This window comes from Sebastes umbrosus, chromosome 9, assembly GCF_015220745.1.
Source record: "Sebastes umbrosus isolate fSebUmb1 chromosome 9, fSebUmb1.pri, whole genome shotgun sequence".
In the NCBI taxonomy this organism is placed as follows: Eukaryota; Metazoa; Chordata; class Actinopteri; order Perciformes; family Sebastidae; genus Sebastes; species Sebastes umbrosus.
Genome location: NC_051277.1, coordinates 4,468,151 through 4,487,142, shown reverse-complemented (window position 1 = coordinate 4,487,142; position 18,992 = coordinate 4,468,151). Strand labels below are relative to the sequence as shown.

General features: G+C 37.2%; 2 protein-coding genes across 4 annotated transcripts in view; one reads left to right on the top strand and one right to left on the bottom strand.

The window, feature by feature from the left end:
- zdhhc9 (zinc finger DHHC-type palmitoyltransferase 9) overlaps window positions 1–18,992 on the bottom strand; it is a 51,523-nt gene that overhangs the window by 30,829 nt on the left and 1,702 nt on the right. For 2 of the 3 annotated variants that reach the window (XM_037780419.1, XM_037780420.1), the window contains one exon: window positions 5,852–6,072. In XM_037780419.1, coding sequence (XP_037636347.1) covers window positions 5,852–6,015 — 164 coding nt within the window. In that variant the 5' untranslated portion in view covers window positions 6,016–6,072. Of the gene's footprint in view, window positions 1–5,851; window positions 6,073–6,152; window positions 6,701–18,992 lie in introns of those variants that run through there. The other variant, XM_037780418.1, reaches the window with a different exon arrangement.
- On the top strand, window positions 11,655–18,091 carry trmt12 (tRNA methyltransferase 12 homolog). The gene is made up of 7 exons (XM_037780416.1): window positions 11,655–12,364; window positions 13,520–13,688; window positions 14,275–14,473; window positions 14,567–14,717; window positions 14,839–14,948; window positions 15,192–15,349; window positions 16,341–18,091. Exons 1-7 carry the CDS (start codon window positions 12,312–12,314, stop codon window positions 16,716–16,718), a joined length of 1,218 nt encoding a protein of 405 aa, XP_037636344.1. The 5' UTR covers window positions 11,655–12,311; the 3' UTR covers window positions 16,719–18,091.

Genomic DNA, 18,992 nt, shown 5'->3' with positions numbered 1-18,992 from the left:
CTAAAATGCATCATCAGTTATATTGGTATATATTAACAATATTTTATGTTTTTATTCAAAATAATTCATATTTTCCTTGTGTTGTACAAAAAGAGCAAGGACATTTGTCAGTTCTGATACCTGGATAAGCAAAATACACTTGAGAAAAATCTATTTTAGTGTCAAACAGATAAAGAGTCTTTGATGAATCTGTAAATATCTTCAGAACAGCAGAAAGTGTTGGACCTCCTTGAGGTTTTTTAAAAGATCGCCAGGTATTTTTTCTTTTCAGAAAACTGAATGCTTCATTCTGTGACTCAAATGTAATGGTAACACAAATATCAGACCTTTAAAACTCTTTGAATCCTAATCAAATATATGAGTGAGTTAAACACTAAAGCTCCAGATGACGCAATCTGTTGTCCGGTTTAAATGAGTCTTCCTTGTTATGCAACACTTAAATACCATATGAGAGAGATGAAACATGAGAGCCACGGTCAAGGTCCTTTTTACCGGGATTAAAGCTAGGATTACAGATGTTGCGTCATCGAATATTCACTAAATGAAATGAAGAATAATGATGATTTAATATCAGCCACATGAGAAACAATACTAGTGATTTAACAGCACGATTATAGGTGCAGCCATCTCTACACATTTCTAGGAGAGCAGCTATTTCAAGCCGAATAGATCAAGACAAAGTGAGGAAGTATGCCTTCTCTGTATGGCACAGGATGTGGGCAAAACCACACGTCGCCCTCAACAGAAAAGCTGCCCTCTCCTCCTGCCAGAGAAGCATCCAGAGAACAAAAGCCTGTGGATCACTGTTACTGTAAATGGTGCATGTACTCCGAATAGGGCATAAATCATGTTATTGCTCATTTAGCGAGGGGCCAGCAGCCGCTTTCTGATTGGCCTAACAGGGAGATAGGGTGGGGTTAGATGCTGAGGGAGGCTCGGGGGGGTCGGTTACAAGATGACTGCAGCCGGTCGCTCTGTCCTCAATAGATCCTCACATTTTATGAAGCTGACTGGAGGAAGGACAGGAGGTCAGTCGGACGCACTGCACGCAGCATATGCAAGGATGTAGATTCACGTACAAACAAACAAAGAGAAAAGGATCGGTCTCATTACACGCACATATGCTTCTCTGGCCTCGCAGCTCAGCGTCCTGGGGTGGACACACACAGATGACACACTGTCCTTGTGTTCCAGTTCCTTCATCCAAACTCCATAGGTGGCGATCCACATGCACATATACACGCATACACGCACACCACATTCACATTTTCACAAAACGGGAGCCAAACCAGCAAGCATCCAACTGTGAGGAAGCCTTTTGCTGATATATAAACGTTTCTAAAGCCTTTTACACAGCATAGGTAACATATAAATATGTAAAATCTCCTTTTAAAATTAGATCAGTGGATATTAAATGGGCTGAAAACCAACAGGGCAAGAACACACTGTCTTAAAATTGATTCCGCCTATAAAGGGAAAAACAGGCCGGGCCCATCTCCTCCCTGAATAATTTGTTTAGTTGTTCCTAATGGGTCTTTCCATTTGTGTATTCGGCTGCTCGTTTCCGCAATTTAGCACAAATTAAAGCACAGGGAGGACTCCCCGCACGGGGTGCCGATGGCTGGTGATAAAAGTGAGATGTCTGCTCGGCTAGTGTTGGATGTGAGCCAGCCCACGCCGGGACACTGCCCTCTCTGTTCTCCCCCATCACTGCCCCGGTGCAGCTCACAGCTCAACCTCAAGCCAGCATGTCAGGAACGAATCCTCCAAAAACAAGGACACTACGCTACAAAGATGGAGTATGTGATAACAGAGTGATGAACTACAGTTTAGTGCACCAGAATTAAACCGACACAAAAAGCTTTGTTTCTTAATATTAGATTATAATGATGCGGCGTCGCGCAGTAGACTGTCGTACGGTTTTTAATCAACGCCACGCCTTTTACAAATTGAGTTTTTGATAAATTATGGCCACTGTATGATGTTTTGGAACAGTGACGATATCATAAACCATATTAGATGGAGCTGTTATTAGTCGATTTATTGATTGGTTATTATTTTCGGCTATCGGTCTGACGACGGATAAGCCTCAAGACCTTTTTTTTTCCGCGCACTGCTCATTGTTTACAGTCCGATTAGCAGCTTGAGATTCGAGACTGGAGTTGAGAGACGATGTGTACGACCAGATTGTTTCACAAGTAGCCAGTTTACAAGCTAATTTTAAAACCAATAAAAAGCTAAATCATCGTCAGGCGATATTCGGTGGGTTCAGAGTTTTGCATTTCGGCCGATGCGTTCTGCCTCTTTTGGTCTCCACACGGACTCTTTACCTGCATTCAATACTACTCGGACTACAAAACGATGCCAAAATTGTGTCCCGTTGCCTACAGATTCTACATGTGAATGCAGAATCTGTTTATAAAGATTACTATTTTGGTAACAGATAAAGTAAGTGTGTCACTCATATTTAGCACAAGATGATTGAAACAATCCACTCTGACAAAACAAGACTAAGCGTCTGCAGTGATGCTACAGCATGCTAACATTTGCTCCAAGGCACTAAACACAAAGTACAGCTGAGTCTGATGTCATTACATTTGCAGGTATTTAGCCATAAACCAAAGTAGTGCACAATAACAAATTTGACCTGATGATGGCGATCCATTATCGTTGCTTAGCAGCGGTGTTCTCACGACTTAACCACTTGAACGCCGAGCATATCGTGTACACGACTTCCCATGTTGTAAACACGACCTCACGAGTTTCATTTGAAGGCAATATACTGAATACCTTTGGGTTTTAGAGCGTCACTCAGACAAAACAAGCACTTTGAATATGTCACGTGAGAAATCATGACGGGCATTTTTCACTATTTTCTGACATGTACAGAAAGAAAACAATTAACCTATCGAATGAGAAAATAATCTACACATTAAATCGGCCGATTTCAGCGTTAATACTACCTGAGGATATTCCACTCTACAATATTCATACAGAGATTGGACTTATAGTTGTATTGCTTCTATTAAATGTAGTTGCAAATGGGCAGTTTGTGAATGCATTAAAGCTCTTTGTGCAGAAGGCCATTACTCCGTTAGAGGTTTAAATCAGATATCAACATGCCGTGTAATGGCGAGTTGGAAAATTACCCCATGTTGTCTGGGCTCCATCTCTCCGTGTTAATATCCAGCCCCCCCATGAGAGATAATTATGTTCAACTGTAATATGAACATAGCATGCTAACAACCCTCCAGCCATTAGTCACCGCAATGCCTCCTCTGGGCTCTGGATGTTCAGTGTGAGAAGTATCATCTCTCTCTCACGGACAACAGCTCCTTCTGTCCGGACTCAAACGCAAAGCAGGAGGCCATTAAAGAGCAGAGCAGATAGGAGATGGGAAGGGCCTGCGACTGTGTGAGAGCAGCTACTTCTCTTCTCTGCTATGCTCCAAATCCATTTGGCCTGGTCGCTGCATACACGCCCACAGTCAAGAGAGGTTACGGCGTTACAGAGCAGCTTTTTGTGCTAAATCATTGTGCCTGATGTGTCATATAAAAACTGGCAAGAAAAGAGAGAAGAAAGAGGAAACTGAAAATTACCATAAGCTGAATGAGAAGCAGCACAATCATCATTCAAACGCCATGTTCTTCATTTAAAAAACAATCTCTGTGCAGCCTTAGCTGACACGATATCTGGGTTCACGTGCTGCATCCGAGCCAGAGTTCACGGTGCTAATGAGTCCACTGGGTTTGTGCGAGTAGTGGTTTGAGACAGAACTGCTGAGACGACTAAAAAAAAAAAAAAAAGGCAGCTTTCCTTTCTTAAAGCAGAGGAGAAGCTGGACAGCGAGGGCGATTAAATATTTAACACCTCAGTATGTGGTTGATCATAAACCTTCTCTCTGTCAGGAACTGGATTTTGAGCAACATGGATCCACAGGGTGCGTGGGAGCTTATCAAAACAGAAATTCTTGCTTGTTACAAATGAACATAGCCTTACCGGAGGATACAGATCAGCTTACAGCGAGACAGACTGCACAAGAAAACACCGATCCAAAGAATCACATCACCTTACATACATTTAAGACGCCTACAAATGTCCAATACTCATTTAAAACTATTATCTATCAAATACATACGACAGAAATGGTTTAGATGAGACTAAAAAATTGGAGGTGGAACCAACTATTTAGATAACTGATTAAAGGGCGGGTCCATCTGCGGTCTATTACGTTTTGTTCAAATGTAAAATGCCCACTCAGCTGTTGCAAAAAGCGGTGATGTAGGTTACCGAAGTAAAGTAATAAAAGCTAATCTATAAGGTTATGGATAATGTGAACACTAGCACTAGCTGAGTAAAAGTTGGCTGTGCTAAGTTTGGAAATAACTGAAAGGGTTAGTTCAGATTTTTTGAAGTAGGTTTGTACGTATAATCCGCGGTAATTACTGCTTTCGTGAATGTAGTCTGGTGGCTTTGAAGAGAGCGATAGAACTGCTTCAGTTCCCCATCAGAAAGGGCTGTCTGACGGCGAAGTAAAGCGGCTGTAAAAACGTATTTTAGCCCCCTAAAATCAGTATGTTTGGATTTGAATACATGAGGAACACCACTGGGAAGCTACAGATTGATATTAAAACCTAAACCTGGTTCAAGCTCATCAAATGTGAGGAATGTTTTTACCATTTTCTCTGTCATACATGATAGCAACCTGAAGACAAGGAATTTCAATGCAACACCTTGAGTTCTGGGAAAGGAGGTTATTTTTTCACTTCTTTCGACGACAAAATGATTAGTCGATTAATTGGGAAAATAATTGCCAGATCAAGCAATAGTAAAAAAAAATCATTAGTTGCAGCCCTATACCTAAAATGATGATGATTAATCTACATTTCGTGGATTAAACGATTAATCATTCAGTCTATAAAATGGTGAAAATATCTCTAGAGCTGCAACAATTAATCGATCAGTCATCAACTATTAAATTTATGGCCAACTATTTTGATAATCTATTAATTGGTTTGAGTCATTTTTTTTTTTTTAAAGTAAAAGCTTCTTTTACTTTTCAGGTCGTCATCTTGGGCTTTGAGAAACAGTGATTGACATTTTTCACCATTTCCTGACATTTTATTCCTGACAGAACAACTGATCGATTAATCAAGAAAATAATCGACAGATTTATCGACAATGAAAATAATATTTCTTTTACGATTCATTCAGTCTTCAGATGTTTTATTTTGCCCAAAACCAGAAAGATATTTGGTTTACAATCACAGAGGACAAATGAAACAAGGAAATATTCATATCTGACGAGCTGGAAACATATTTTTTATATTTTTTCTAAAAAAAAAACTGACAGGAAACGATTAGTAGATTATCAAAATAGCTTTTTTAGTTGATCATTTAATCGATTAGACTGATTGTTTCAGCTCTAAAGTTGGATAATGTCACCATCTACTATATACATACACTATCTGCAACCATCTTGGACTCTAACCAATGTTGCACTTTACACTATACATCCTATATACCACTTTATAGACTGCACATATGTACATACTACATGTATTTATTGATGGACTGCACACACTATGTTCACCCATTCACTCTGTATCTTTTATATCTCTATTATTGTTTTTATAATTTTTGTATACCTTTATACCTCTCCTGTGTTTCACTCTGTTTGCTGATGTTGCTGCTTTGACACCTGGGATTAATAAAGGTTCATTTTATCTTATAAAATATTGGGAATTTGGAGATTGGAGATTCTTAAAGTGACTTAAAGTGAGCACTTTCTGGAGAAAATCATAATTGATCATTTCCATTATGGGAGTCAGAGACAGGAAATGAAACTTACTCGAAAGCGAAGAAGAGGGAGCATGTCCCCACGATGAGGAAGAGGGTCAGATAGAAGACTCCCTTCTGTCTGGCCATCATCACCCGACCGTCACAGCAGAACGAGTTCTTCCCAGGAAGCTTCTCCCATTTTCGCACCTTTCTAGTGATCATCACCGCCGACATGATGGATGATCAATCCTCCTTCTTCTTCTTCTTTAGGGGTTAACGGCAGCTGTTATTCTGAGAAACGATTCACACAATAAGCACATCTCACAAATACTCTCCAGTCAATGTGGTAAATAAAAAAAAACAAGACTTACTCTGTTATAATAAAGATTTCTGCAGAAGGAGATAAAGCATTTTCCTGTTGGTTGTAAAGTGTCGCAGTCACATCCTCATTGCTTTTCTAATCCATTATTATATCCAGGTTTCTTCACTGCAGCATGTCATTCCCACAGAGAAGCTCCAACACCAACAATCCTCTCACCAGGTAATTAAAATATATATGTTATTAGATAATCATCCAAACGCTTGAGGAAGATGTTTCCCAGCAGAAGAAGGAAAATCCAGCTGCATGTGGAGCTCAGACCTTGACCGACTGACATTCATATCATCTCGATAAATCATAAATCATAAATGATCTTGCACAGACATTAAAGAGCTGCTGGACGTCTCTTCTATAGAATAATAAAACAATCCTTTAGAAATAAGAAATAAGCGCCTGTATGGACGCAAACATGTGAAGCTGTTGGATGCTTTTTTCCCCCCTGCAGGATTTTTTAGTCAATGGCAGCAGGAAACACGCCTAGATTGAAATGTCTAATCTTAAAGGGGCAGGACAGGTAAAACAGAAAGGAACAAAGGACACAGATGAAGGTCCTGTTGGATCACATTAATATGCTGAACTGCTCGCCTGTAGTATTACCCCCAAAGGGAGGAGACTGTGAAGGAGTATTCATGGAGATAATTAGGTAAAGACACCAGATGCATTAATCCCTCAAGTGTTTGCTCCAGAGAGGAAAACACTGCAGAGGTCCTCAGAGGAAAATCACTTCTCACTATAAAAACACTATGGAAATAACATCTCTTTTATTAATTTCATGCATATTTCTTGTGTTTCATACTATTTATCTTGCACATGTGGAATTTGCACATTCATTTTAAAGAAAAACTGTAACTTAAAGTGACACTAGTCCGTATACACTGTAAAAAAAACATTTTGTTTACAGTTTTTTTCAATACATTTTACATTATTTGTCTGTATTTAAAATGAAAGAATTTTTTTTTAAATTACATGTTTCATTTGTGATTTATATGTAAATGTTCTTAGATTTACAGTATTTTTTGAAATCACAATCGTAATTATCTGTATTTAAGCTTTTTCTTGATCATTTTTAAAGATAATAATTCTGTTTTTTAGAGGTTTATGACCCTATTTTAACAATTAGTTTATGTTATAAGAAAAGGATTACATGGAATTCTAAAAATATTTCTTGTAAAAATACAGGTTTTTTTTGCAAAACTTCTGAGTTAATATAAATTTGGGCTTTTGCAACATAAAATTACATGTTTCATTTGTGATTTATACTATGGAAATAACATCACTTTTTATTAATTTCATGCACGTTTCTTGTGTTTCATGCTATTTATCTTGCACATTGGTTTACTACCTCATTTTACATTATTTTAAAGAAAATTTTGTAACTTAATATATAAATTTAGTATGTCGTTGTACACTTTGCTATTCTATATCCTCCTGTGAACCGAAAAAAAAAAGTGTCTTACAATTTCTTTTTTTGTGTGATTTCCTTCCTATTTAGGGTTAAAAGTAAATCTTACAATTTAGGCTTTTAAAAAAAAAAAATTTAGAAGATACAATAACTTAACACATTATGGCTGTAGAGTGATATTAAACCAAGAATACATTCAACTTGATTAATATCACTGGAGCCCAGGATGTCCTCTTTACAATACACCAGGGGTTGATAGAGTAGGTCAAAAGAGTAAAAGGACATGCATGGTGATAAAATGTCCACTACAGAGGACACATGTCAATGGGCTGGGTCTCAGGAGGATATAGTATGTAATTGTTATTCTATATTCATATTTTCTAAGCTAGTTGTAGTAGTCTGGTATATTTATTGTGTATAGTCTATTTTTTATTTATTTTTTTAAACTCTCTACCTCAGTTCTTATCTCGCATTATATTCCATGTTTGAAATTTCTTAATATATAAATCTTTGGCACTATGGAACTGTGATGCTGGAAACTTGAATTTCCCTCAGGATCAATAAAGTTAATATCTATCTATCTATCTATCTATCTATCTATAGTTTATAGATATTATCTCTGGTGTTGATATGTATATTTATAGTATGTTTACTGTTCCTGTACATTGTCTGGATAACCTGCTGCTGTAACACAAGAATTTCCCAATTTGGGACCAATAGAGTAGATCTATCTATCTACTGTATCTATCTATCTATCTATCTATCTATCTATCTATCTATCTATCTATTTATCTACTGTATCTATCTATCTATCTATCTATCTATCTATCTACTGTATCTATCTATCTATCTATCTATCTATCTATCTATCTATTTATCTACTGTATCTATCTATCTATCTATCAATCTATCTATCTATCTACTGTATCTATCTATCTATCTATCTATCTATCTATCTATTTATCTACTGTATCTATCTATCTATCTATCTATCTATCGTTTACTGATTTATTGTAGGGATGCACCAATACCGATACCAGATCGGATATCAGGCAGATACTGACTCAAATAGCCGGATCAGGTATTGGTGGCAATGGGGGGCCGATCTATTAAATTCAATTCTATGTTTATATACTGGAATTTGAATTCCTGTTTAAGTTTTGATCAATTTGTTGCTGCATTTAAAAAGGTTTACAGCTGAATTGTAATTGCTGTTAATTTTGAAAGATTTTGATACCAAGTTGCTGGTGTACGATTTATTATTTTAATGATAAGGAGACATGTTATCAGATGTGGATATACAGTATTTACAAATGGAACTTTACAATCAATAAAAATAAGCACAAAATTCAGGCAAAAGATGTGCAACTCTCATATATATTCAATATTTACTTGCTCAAATCTTTGCAAAAGCTCTTTCATATTATTAATGGTGATACAATTATTTGATATGTTGCATTTGTAACAAGCCAAGGTCATGAAATTCACACATTTAGCCTAAAATTGACGCAAAGCCAATTTGATTCTAGTTTGAAGTTATGAAGATGTCAAATCATTTCACAGATATCATTATTGATCTATTCTTAAACAGTAAGTCCCTTGGGTTGTGTTTCACTCAGAAGCCACACTGCAGTCACCAAAGAGTCTGTATTTATCTCAACCTTATCCTTTTTTTATTTTTGTAACTGTAAACTCTGCATGAGCTTATAATTTAAAGTCTGTGGTTATGTGTTTTGTGGCTAGTAATAATAATGACATTTACGCTGACCATACCAGCTGTATAATAGCCCTTCCTAAAGACATAAAAAGTGATATTATGATGGTTCAATATTGGCTCAGCTCAGTCATACAGCCATTATAGCTTCCTTACTGCAACACAGAGGCAAGAAGATGGCAGCTGCACAGGGAAGGGCGTGACCATAAACGACCCGGAGAGTAAACCAAACATCCCTCACTCTCAGTCTGTCCTGCAGTTATGGACCAGAGGTAGAAAAGCTACTGTACGTCTCCTTTAGCCAGGATCCCTGCTGTTTGATATCCACCCCAGAGGAGAACATTATTAATACAAGACCTGTCAGATGTTCCTTTGACCAACCTGCCAGCTCAGGTTCAAATATTATACTCATGACTGCAGACAGCTTAAAAATCTGAATTTAAAATCTGGTGCCACTTCTCATTACAAAAAAAGGAGATATCAGAGAGGACGAGGTTGTCCTAGTTTGATCTTACTGCAAGCAGAAAGCTTAACTGTAGTGTTACTGATCTAATGTGCAGCAGATAAATACTGTAAGATGAGATAAAACTGAACTTTATTTATCCAAAGGGGAAATTTTTGTGCAGCAGCAGTAGAAAGTCGGAAAGAGTTCACATATAAATCATCAATTAATATAAAACATCAGGAGAGGTGCAGATAACTTTATCCCCCAAAAAGGAAAAAGGTTTGCTATATGAAAGACATACCACCTCTACAACAAACACAACCAAAGGACAACAGTCAGGTCAGGAGTCAATACATTAATAGTAGGCCTTTTCACAGCAACAGCCATTTCGACATGTCATAGCAGGATAAACACAGGTATAAGTGATTATAGTCTCATTCTATTTAGTGTGTCACAGCCAGGGAATGAAATGGAATAAATGTTGGCTGTGGCAGGTAGAAATTGGCAGATTCCTTTTTATTAAGAAATATTATTTTTAAAAAGCATTCCTAAATTAAAAATAGTCAGAGATTAAGGTTATATGATCCATATTTCTACTGTCTGTTACCACTGACTTACTGTTTACTAGGGGTTGACGAAAATATTGAATATTGCAATATTATGTTTTGTGATACTGTATCTATCAATTCTCAAAAACTCTGTATTGAATTCTAACATTCTTCAAATGTAGATCCTACAATTCTGATTGCATAAAAAAAGTAAACTTTTTTTTTTCTCAGATTTTATGCATATGGCGGTGTGTTTTTTATACTATGACAGTTTTCCTAAAATTCGATTTTTAAAAAATTGCGATATATTGTCTTGCTTACAGTATATCGCAATATATTTTACATTAAGTAAAATGAGTAAATAAGATAAGATAAGTAAAATAAAAAAGGTAAAATAAGCTAACAAACGGAAAAATAAGTAATATTGCACATGTTGGACATTAAAGGTCCCATATCATGTTCATTTTCAGGTTCATGTTTGTATTTTTGGGTTTCTACTAGAACATGTTTACATGCTATAATGTTCAAAAAACCCTTTATTTTCCTCATACTGTCTGTCTGAATATCCCTGTATTCACCCTCTGTCTGAAACGCTCCGTTTTAGCGCATTTCAGCGGAAAGGCAACGGAATTGCGTTGCTATGCAACAGTTTGGGTCCATATTTACTTCCTGTCAGCTGATGTCATTCACGTACACTGCAACAGGAAATAAACTGGGACACATATAGAATGTTTACGTTTAAAACTGTGAAATTGGTCTAAATATTGCATATTTGTGACATCACAAATGGACAAAAATCCTGACGGCTTGTTTCAAACGAACAGTTTCTGAATATGGGCTGTGTGTATTTCTCCGTATATTGGGTGTTTTGATGCTTTTACAGTATTTATATAGCACTTAAACCTGCTTTATAATATAAAAGACATGAAAATCTCACTTTTTACAATATGGGACCTTTAATATTGCACATAATGAACAGTGATATTGCACATAATGAACAGTGATATTGCACATGTTGGACAGTGATATTGCACATAATGAACAGTGATATTGCACATGTTGGACAGTGATATTGCACATGATGAACAGTGATATTGCACACAATGAACAGTGATATTGCACATGTTGGACAGTGATATTGCACATGATGAACAGTGATATTGCACACAATGAACAGTGATATTGCACATAATGAACAGTGATATTGCACACAATGAACAGTGATATTGCACATAATGAACAGTGATATTGCACATGTTGGACAGTGATATTGCACATGATGAACAGTGATATTGCACATAATGAACAGTGATATTGCACATGATGAACAGTGATATTGCACACAATGAACAGTGATATTGCACATAATGAACAGTGATATTGCACACAATGAACAGTGATATTGCACATGTTGGACAGTGATATTGCACATAATGAACAGTGATATTGCACATAATGAACAGTGATATTGCACATGATATTGATATTATATTTGTACTCAGTGTTTTCAGCTGATGCAGCCAGATGACCAAGTATTACCTTTTTTTCTTTACTGTACTTTAACTTTACTTTTCTTTATCTCGAAGCCATGTATTTAGGTTAAAGTTAGTGTTAATTAACAAGTTAATTAAGTCACCCTGCTGTGTTTTGAGCAGTTTGTCTCCATCTGTCGACTTTATCCAAACTAATACTGATTTATTCCCACTAAAGAGCTTCGTTCTCTAACAGAAATGTAATATAAATAAAGACGTAACGTTATCCATCATCTTTTATAGAGAAATTGCTCCTCTTTAGCGTCAAAAACAAGTTTAAAACTGTTTAATTTCAGACGTAAAATAGCTAAAAAGTTTGACCGAGCCTTTTAGTGTTGACAATAAAGTTTTGTATATTTGAAACGTCCGCCCGGCATAATAGTCCGACTAGAAACACGCGTTGTTATTGTTTTGAATCGCTTCCGGTTATCTGTCATTTCGTTGTAGGCTGAATTACAGCTTTATGAAGCGTCCAAAAATGAATACAGTGGATTTGTTTGTTACCTGTAGATGGAAGATGTGCCTTGGCTTCGTGTGTCGCAGTGTTACGCGCAGCAGTTCAGGTAATCAGCCATCCAGCTGCTTATGATAAGTTATCTCATAGTAAGCATAGGAACATTTATCTACTGTATATGATAAGATAAGATATTTGCAGAAATGTGCAGTGTACAGCAGCAAAGGGGATAGTGCAAAACAAGAACAAGATGCATCATCTAACACAGTAAAAAAGAGCTAAACAAAGTGTAATAAATATGAACCATTTAAATAGAAGGAAGTATAACAATAGGAGCAGTATATACAGTGTTGATAATAAACAGACTATTAACACAATTGCACAAGTGTAAAATGATATTGCACAGTGAGAATGAAATGAAATTACACCTGAAAATATTGCACAGTATGAATTACAACTGAGTAGTAATAATGATAATGATATTGTGACCTAATACATGATGTGCTATTGTATGCAATACACAGTATACCTTCATATTCTTTTAGGTTATAGAGGTCAGATTCAACTACAAAACACCTTATAGTCAAAGTACCTCCTCATAGTCAGTACTACACATGTATCTATGATGTTTAATTAAATTGTACCCAGCAAAGAAATAAAACAAAACTGGAACTTTAGCTTCTTACATTTACATGAAAAAGCATGTTATGGTTATAAAACTGACAATAACCTGATATTTTCAGGTGGAATTTTATTCATTCTCACTGTGCAATACCATTGCACAGTGAGAAAGGATCCTTGCTGAGTTTCTGGAATCAAGTAACATTAACACACCGCTTAGGTTCATTTGTACAGTTAGTTATGGATGGATAAAAAAGCAAAAAACAAGCAGCATCAGCTAACACAGGAGCTAAACAAAAATTGAACCATTTAAATAGAAGGAAGTATAAAAAAAGGAGCAGTATATACAGTATTGACAATAAACAGACTATTAACACAATTGCACAAATGGAAAATTATATTGCACAGTGAGAATGAATGAATGAATGAATGAATGAAAATCCACCTGAAAATTATTGTCAGTTTTTTGGTGGGTAAGTGGTCTACTGGGAGCTGTAGTATATGATGGGAACCAGATACAGTGGTGGGAACCAAGAGTACTGTGGACAGACTGTTTGATTGACAAGTTAAATGTGGTTTCTGTATTATTTTAATAATATTTTTTAATTAATCTTATATTACGTTTAAACGTCTTATTTTACAGGAGATATCTACAGTCCAAAGGTGCTCTTGATCTGAGCTTGTGTTTACTGAAAGACTCAGATGAGACAGTCCACTTGCCCATTTTACAATCCTGTCTGCCACAACTTGATCTGCAATCTCTCAGAAGCATGGGGGCTTCAGACGGTGCTTGTGATATAGTTTGGAGTCAGGTAATTAAAGCACTTGAATACAATTAGCAGCAGACTGTACTATGCTGCAGCTTTAAAGGTCCCATATTATGCTCATTTTCAGGTTCATACTTGTATTTTGTGTTTCTACTAGAACATGTTTACATGCTGTAATGTTAAAAAAAATCCTTTATTTTCCTCATACTGTCTGCCTGAATATGCCTGTATTTACCCTCTGTCTGAAACGCTCCATTTTAGTGCATTGCGACGGAATTGCGATGGAATTGCAACAGGATTGCGTTGCTAGGCAACAGCTTGGGTCCATGTGTACTTCAACCAGGAAATAAACTGAGACACATTTAGAATGTTGATGTTTAAAACTGTGTAAAGGGTCTAAATATTGTATATTTGTGACATCGCAAATGGACAGAAATCCTGACAACTTGTTTCAAATGCAGAGTTTCTGAATACGGGCTGTATGCATTTCCCTGTGGATTGAGCGTTTCGATACTTTCACAGTATTTATAAAGGACTTAAGACTGCTTTATAACAAAAAAACATGAAAATCTCACTTTTTTACAATATGTCCCCTTTAAAGGATCTTCTGTCTGTTCTGTTCTCACCACAGTATCCTCTGCAACCAAAGAAGAAGAGAGGAGGGATGTGTGGTGATAAACTAGAGAAAATCCTCCAGGAGATGTTGGAATCTCAGGGTGAAAGATGGACGGAGGAGCTGAGGAGGGACGTCCCTCGCAGCTTCCAGAGGCATGGAGACCTACTGGTGCTGGGAGACAACTGCTTCTCCCTGCCACTATGGAAGAAAATAGGTACTGTTCTCAACTGTAACCACACTTTTCTTTAGTACTATGTGAACAAAATATTTCATGAGGACATTTATTGATTGCTTTTTACTATATTAGATCGACAGCTATGGAGTGCAGTAGCCAAAGGATTGGGGGCAAAGCGCCTGGCAAAGATGAGTCGAATATCCAGCGATGGATTTAGGTCTCCTGTGGTGACGATGCTGTTAGGAGAGCATGGCTGGGTCAAACATGTGGACAATAGGATTAGGTCAGCCTCCTAATCAATTAGAGTCATTTATTTGCTGGTGCTTTGAATGGCACATGAATGAGAACATTAAACTATGACTAAAACATGTTTGAACTTATAACGTCTTCACCTTTTGTTTCAGTTATGAGTTTGATGTCACCAAATGCATGTTCTCAGCTGGAAACATAACAGAGAAGCTCCGGGTGGCTGGATTTGACTGCAGAGGGGAGACTGTAGTGGATTTGTATGCAGGTGGGATAACACGTTAATGTGTGACAGGTTTACTTAAACATCAACAAAAGAGGAAACAATAAAACGCATGTCCTATATTATACAATCCATATTGAGGATGTTTGAGTGGATATCTATGATGAATTTTGACTTTAGTCCAGGTTTAGATCCCCATTATGTTACTTTTATTGTGTTTATCTAACCATTGTACTCTTCAGTAGTAATTAAACATAGTTTGAATGTCTCACTTGTGTCTTGCGTCAGGTATTGGATACTTCACCCTCCCATATCTGGTTCACGCGGGGGCCAGTCATGTTCACGCCTGCGAGTGGAACCCTGACGCAGTTGAAGCTTTACAGAAAAACCTCATGGCAAACGGGGTGTCTGACCGCTGCACCGTTCACCAAGGAGACAACCGACAAGTAATGTGTTTCTACCAATACTGCTTATGTGACACGTATTGTTTACACACGTTACAATATGGGATGAAGTCGATGGAGTGTTGACTTCTGCCCTCTAGTGGTTGTATTACTCCAATCCCATCTCCACTGAAAATCATGGCAGCAATTATTGGAACCTCAGGATTTAATGTCTGTAACTCCACAGAGAGAACCAATAAAGGTTCACTGAAATATAAGTACTCTCCTGAGTTGATATCATAGTAATTAAATGAAATAATTCTAGAATTCGGACCATTTCTGGGGAAGAAACTCAACTATTACAGTGTTTCTGTCACTGTTGTCATACAGTATACCTCTAATAATTCTAGTTTTTCTTCTAATATTTCAGAGGAAATATATTGTGATAATACAATAATATAATATAATATTTGGATACACAATTATGTCATTTAAATTGATAACAAGCTAATTTTATTTCAAAACATTAACAAAATTATATATTATATATTTTTGACATTAGCTTATTGTAACCCAGCAACTCTGTGTGATGAATAGTGAATAGTGAATAGTGAATAGTTTTGTTTCTTTCTATGCGAGTTTTTAATACTTAAAACTGATTTCAACTATATGTCTCAGTTCTAACCTCTTCCAGGAGCTTGTATTTCAACCCTTTTAATTAGATTTTACGTCATGAAACTTGAACTAGATCGACCCAAAAGAAAACAACTGATTTGATTTTTTCTGGGATTTCTGCCATCTTTGACACTTATTATCTTTCTATCTATCTATTAACTATTAGAAAGTTGGACAGCAAAAACACATACCTAATTTATTCCAAGTGCAGTCTGGTTGTTTCGTTTTTGTTTTGCTTAGTTTTTTCTCTTCCAGTGTAATTGCAAACACATTTTTGGCATCACAGCAGTGGAAAATTTGAATCGCCCTTTTCAATAATTTCCTCACAGAGTACAAGACATCTCAATACTCTGTTGTTATATTTTGTTTTGTTTTTTAGCTCCAGCTGTGTGGCATCGCTGACCGAGTGAACCTGGGTCTTATACCGAGCTCTGAGGACGGCTGGCCTGTCGCCTGTCGACTGCTGAAGAGAACAACCGGTGGCATTTTGCACATTCACCAGAACGTTACCTCAGCATTACCGAACACTGCGGCCGCTCCGGCAATCAATGAGGCGACTCAGAGGGTTTCTGGGAAGAAAGCTGACAGAGAGGCGTGGCAGGCCTGGGCCGATGACACAGCACACCGCATCGCCTCTCTTTTAAAGGACATCACTGGTGCAGCGTGGACAACAAACATCCAGCACATAGAACATGTGAAGTCATATGCACCTCATGTTCACCATGTTGTGCTGGACTTGGACTGCAGACCACCCTGAGCTGAAGAGATGGACACAGATACTGAGAAGTATACAGAAGTTTCCAGTGCAACCAAACACTACACCAGCTGGTCTCTATGATTCATCTGACATGTAGTAAAATCAGCTGCTGCTGCTGTGTTTTCATAAACCTTTATTTATCCAGGGCAGGTTCCCTGAGAACAAACGCTGTTTTCTTTTTTAGAAACGCCCTCTTGCCTCACACTCATGCAAATATAATCCCATGTGGACCACAACCCCAGCCTTATCTGTTGGCCACTGGACAACAGTTGTGGGTTTAGCTGCCTGTTGTGTTATACTCGCTGAATTTCCCTCCGACTTGGCTGAAATGTGACTCACATCCACAGCTCCTGACTCTCACATCATTGAGCTGGTAATTACAGGAACACTCAAACCTGTAAAATGACCCCAAAGTTATTTGAACAGGACATGGATATCATATAGACATACAGTACTACTCTGCCTTGTCAATATATCTTTGGAACTTCAGAAGGCAGCAGCCAATTTAATCAATACTAATTAATTAATTAATTTATTTATTTATTTATTCAATACTACATGATATTTCACTCCTGAGCTATAGACGGGTGATATATTAAAGGTCCCGTGTTGTAAAAAGTGAGATTTTCATGTGTTTTTTATTACAGAGCAGCCTGTTTAAGTTCTATATAAATACTGTGAAAGTATCAAAACGCTCAAATCACTGAGAAATAAACACAGGCTGTATTCAGAAACTTTATGCCTTCATACGAGCCGTCAGGATTTCTGTAATTTTGTGATGTCACAAATCTACAATATATATATAGGTTGCATCCGAAATTCCATACTAACACGTTATTTAATAGCTAAAACAGTACGTGAGATTTTTTTAGTATGCCCCAAAACCTTAGTGTGAAACCATTAGTACATGAATTGCATACTATTTCTGATGAAATATTACAGTATGCAACGCTGGCCACTACGGTGGCATAAATATCCCACAATGCAATGCGGCAGTGACGACAATATTCATTAACAGACGTTGACAGACAGCTCTGTAACATCAATAACGCTTCAATTTAACTGTAAGTATTAAGATTTCACTTTGCTATATGTAATATATATTTCAAATTAACAAACCGTCGCTTTCATCACAGGTTGGCACAGGTTACCATGGTTACATGTCTCCAACCCGCAAGAAGGCTCTCAGGAAGTGATGACATAAATTATTATTATTGCTCAGTGCCTCCGAAAAGGAAGATACTACTGTGTTTATTCACACAAAAGTACGTTGAACGATAGTACACATATTGGGTATGTAGTGCGAAGTATGCGATTTCGGACGAAGCCTACTGTATGTGAATGACATCAGCTGCTGACAGGAAGTAAACATGGACCCAAGCTGTTGCCTAGCAACGCAATTCCGTTGTAATGCGCTAAAATGGTTTCAGACAGAGGGTGAATACAGGCATATTCAGGCAGACAGTATGAGGAAAATAAAGTTGTTGTTTTTAACATTACAGCATGAAAACATGTTCTAATACAAACATAAACTACAAGTACTGTATGAACCTGAAAATGAGCACGATATGAGACCTTTAAAGGAAAAAAAACATGGATAAATGAGAAACAGAATGGCTATGCGTACATACCTTGAGGTCACTGATTGGTTTCATGATGTGAATCATATGATGTGGCCTTCACAGTCAGCAGGTCTGACCCCTTATTGAACAGCTATGGGGATTTTGGACCCAAATAAGGGATCGTCTTCTGGATGAATAGGTGTTCATCCTTCCAGTAGAACGCTCTGAAGCTGCTCTGGAGACTCGTGGTCGACCAACACTGTGTTACTATGTTGTTTTTCTTTTCCTTTGTCACACATCTATATCTGCTGTGGATGTAGCAGAGGGGGTGAAAGTACATAATATGTCTTTGCACGACTTGCCAAGAGAGCCATATTCAGCAGATACAGTTGGATTTTCTCAGAGAGTGATGATGGCCCATATGAGTTTTGCCTGAAGTGTCGTATTAATCATATGAAAGTCAGCAGAAATATCCAGGGTCACCTCTGTCTATTCTGTCATGCTTGACACCTCAGTCTATAAATACATGGAGGCACCTGGTTGTGCACATTTTAGTTTAGTTGGCAGAGAGACTAAAAAATAGCAGAGCGATATCATCAGCCAATCAGGTTTTTCAGCCGTAAACATTAATATATTTTTTTTCCTGTAATAATTTAATGGGAGGAACTACAGGTGTACAGAGACATACAAATGATTGTCCCTCCATATTTTG

Coding starts and splice junctions, on each gene's coding strand:
- trmt12 (XM_037780416.1), top strand. CDS start 12,312: ATGGAAGATGTGCCTTGGCTTCGTGTGTCGCAGTGTTACGCGCAGCAG. Junction 13,689..14,274: donor GTGATATAGTTTGGAGTCAG/GTAATTAAAGCA, acceptor TTCTCACCACAG/TATCCTCTGCAACCAAAGAA. Junction 15,350..16,340: donor ACCAAGGAGACAACCGACAA/GTAATGTGTTTC, acceptor TTTGTTTTTTAG/CTCCAGCTGTGTGGCATCGC.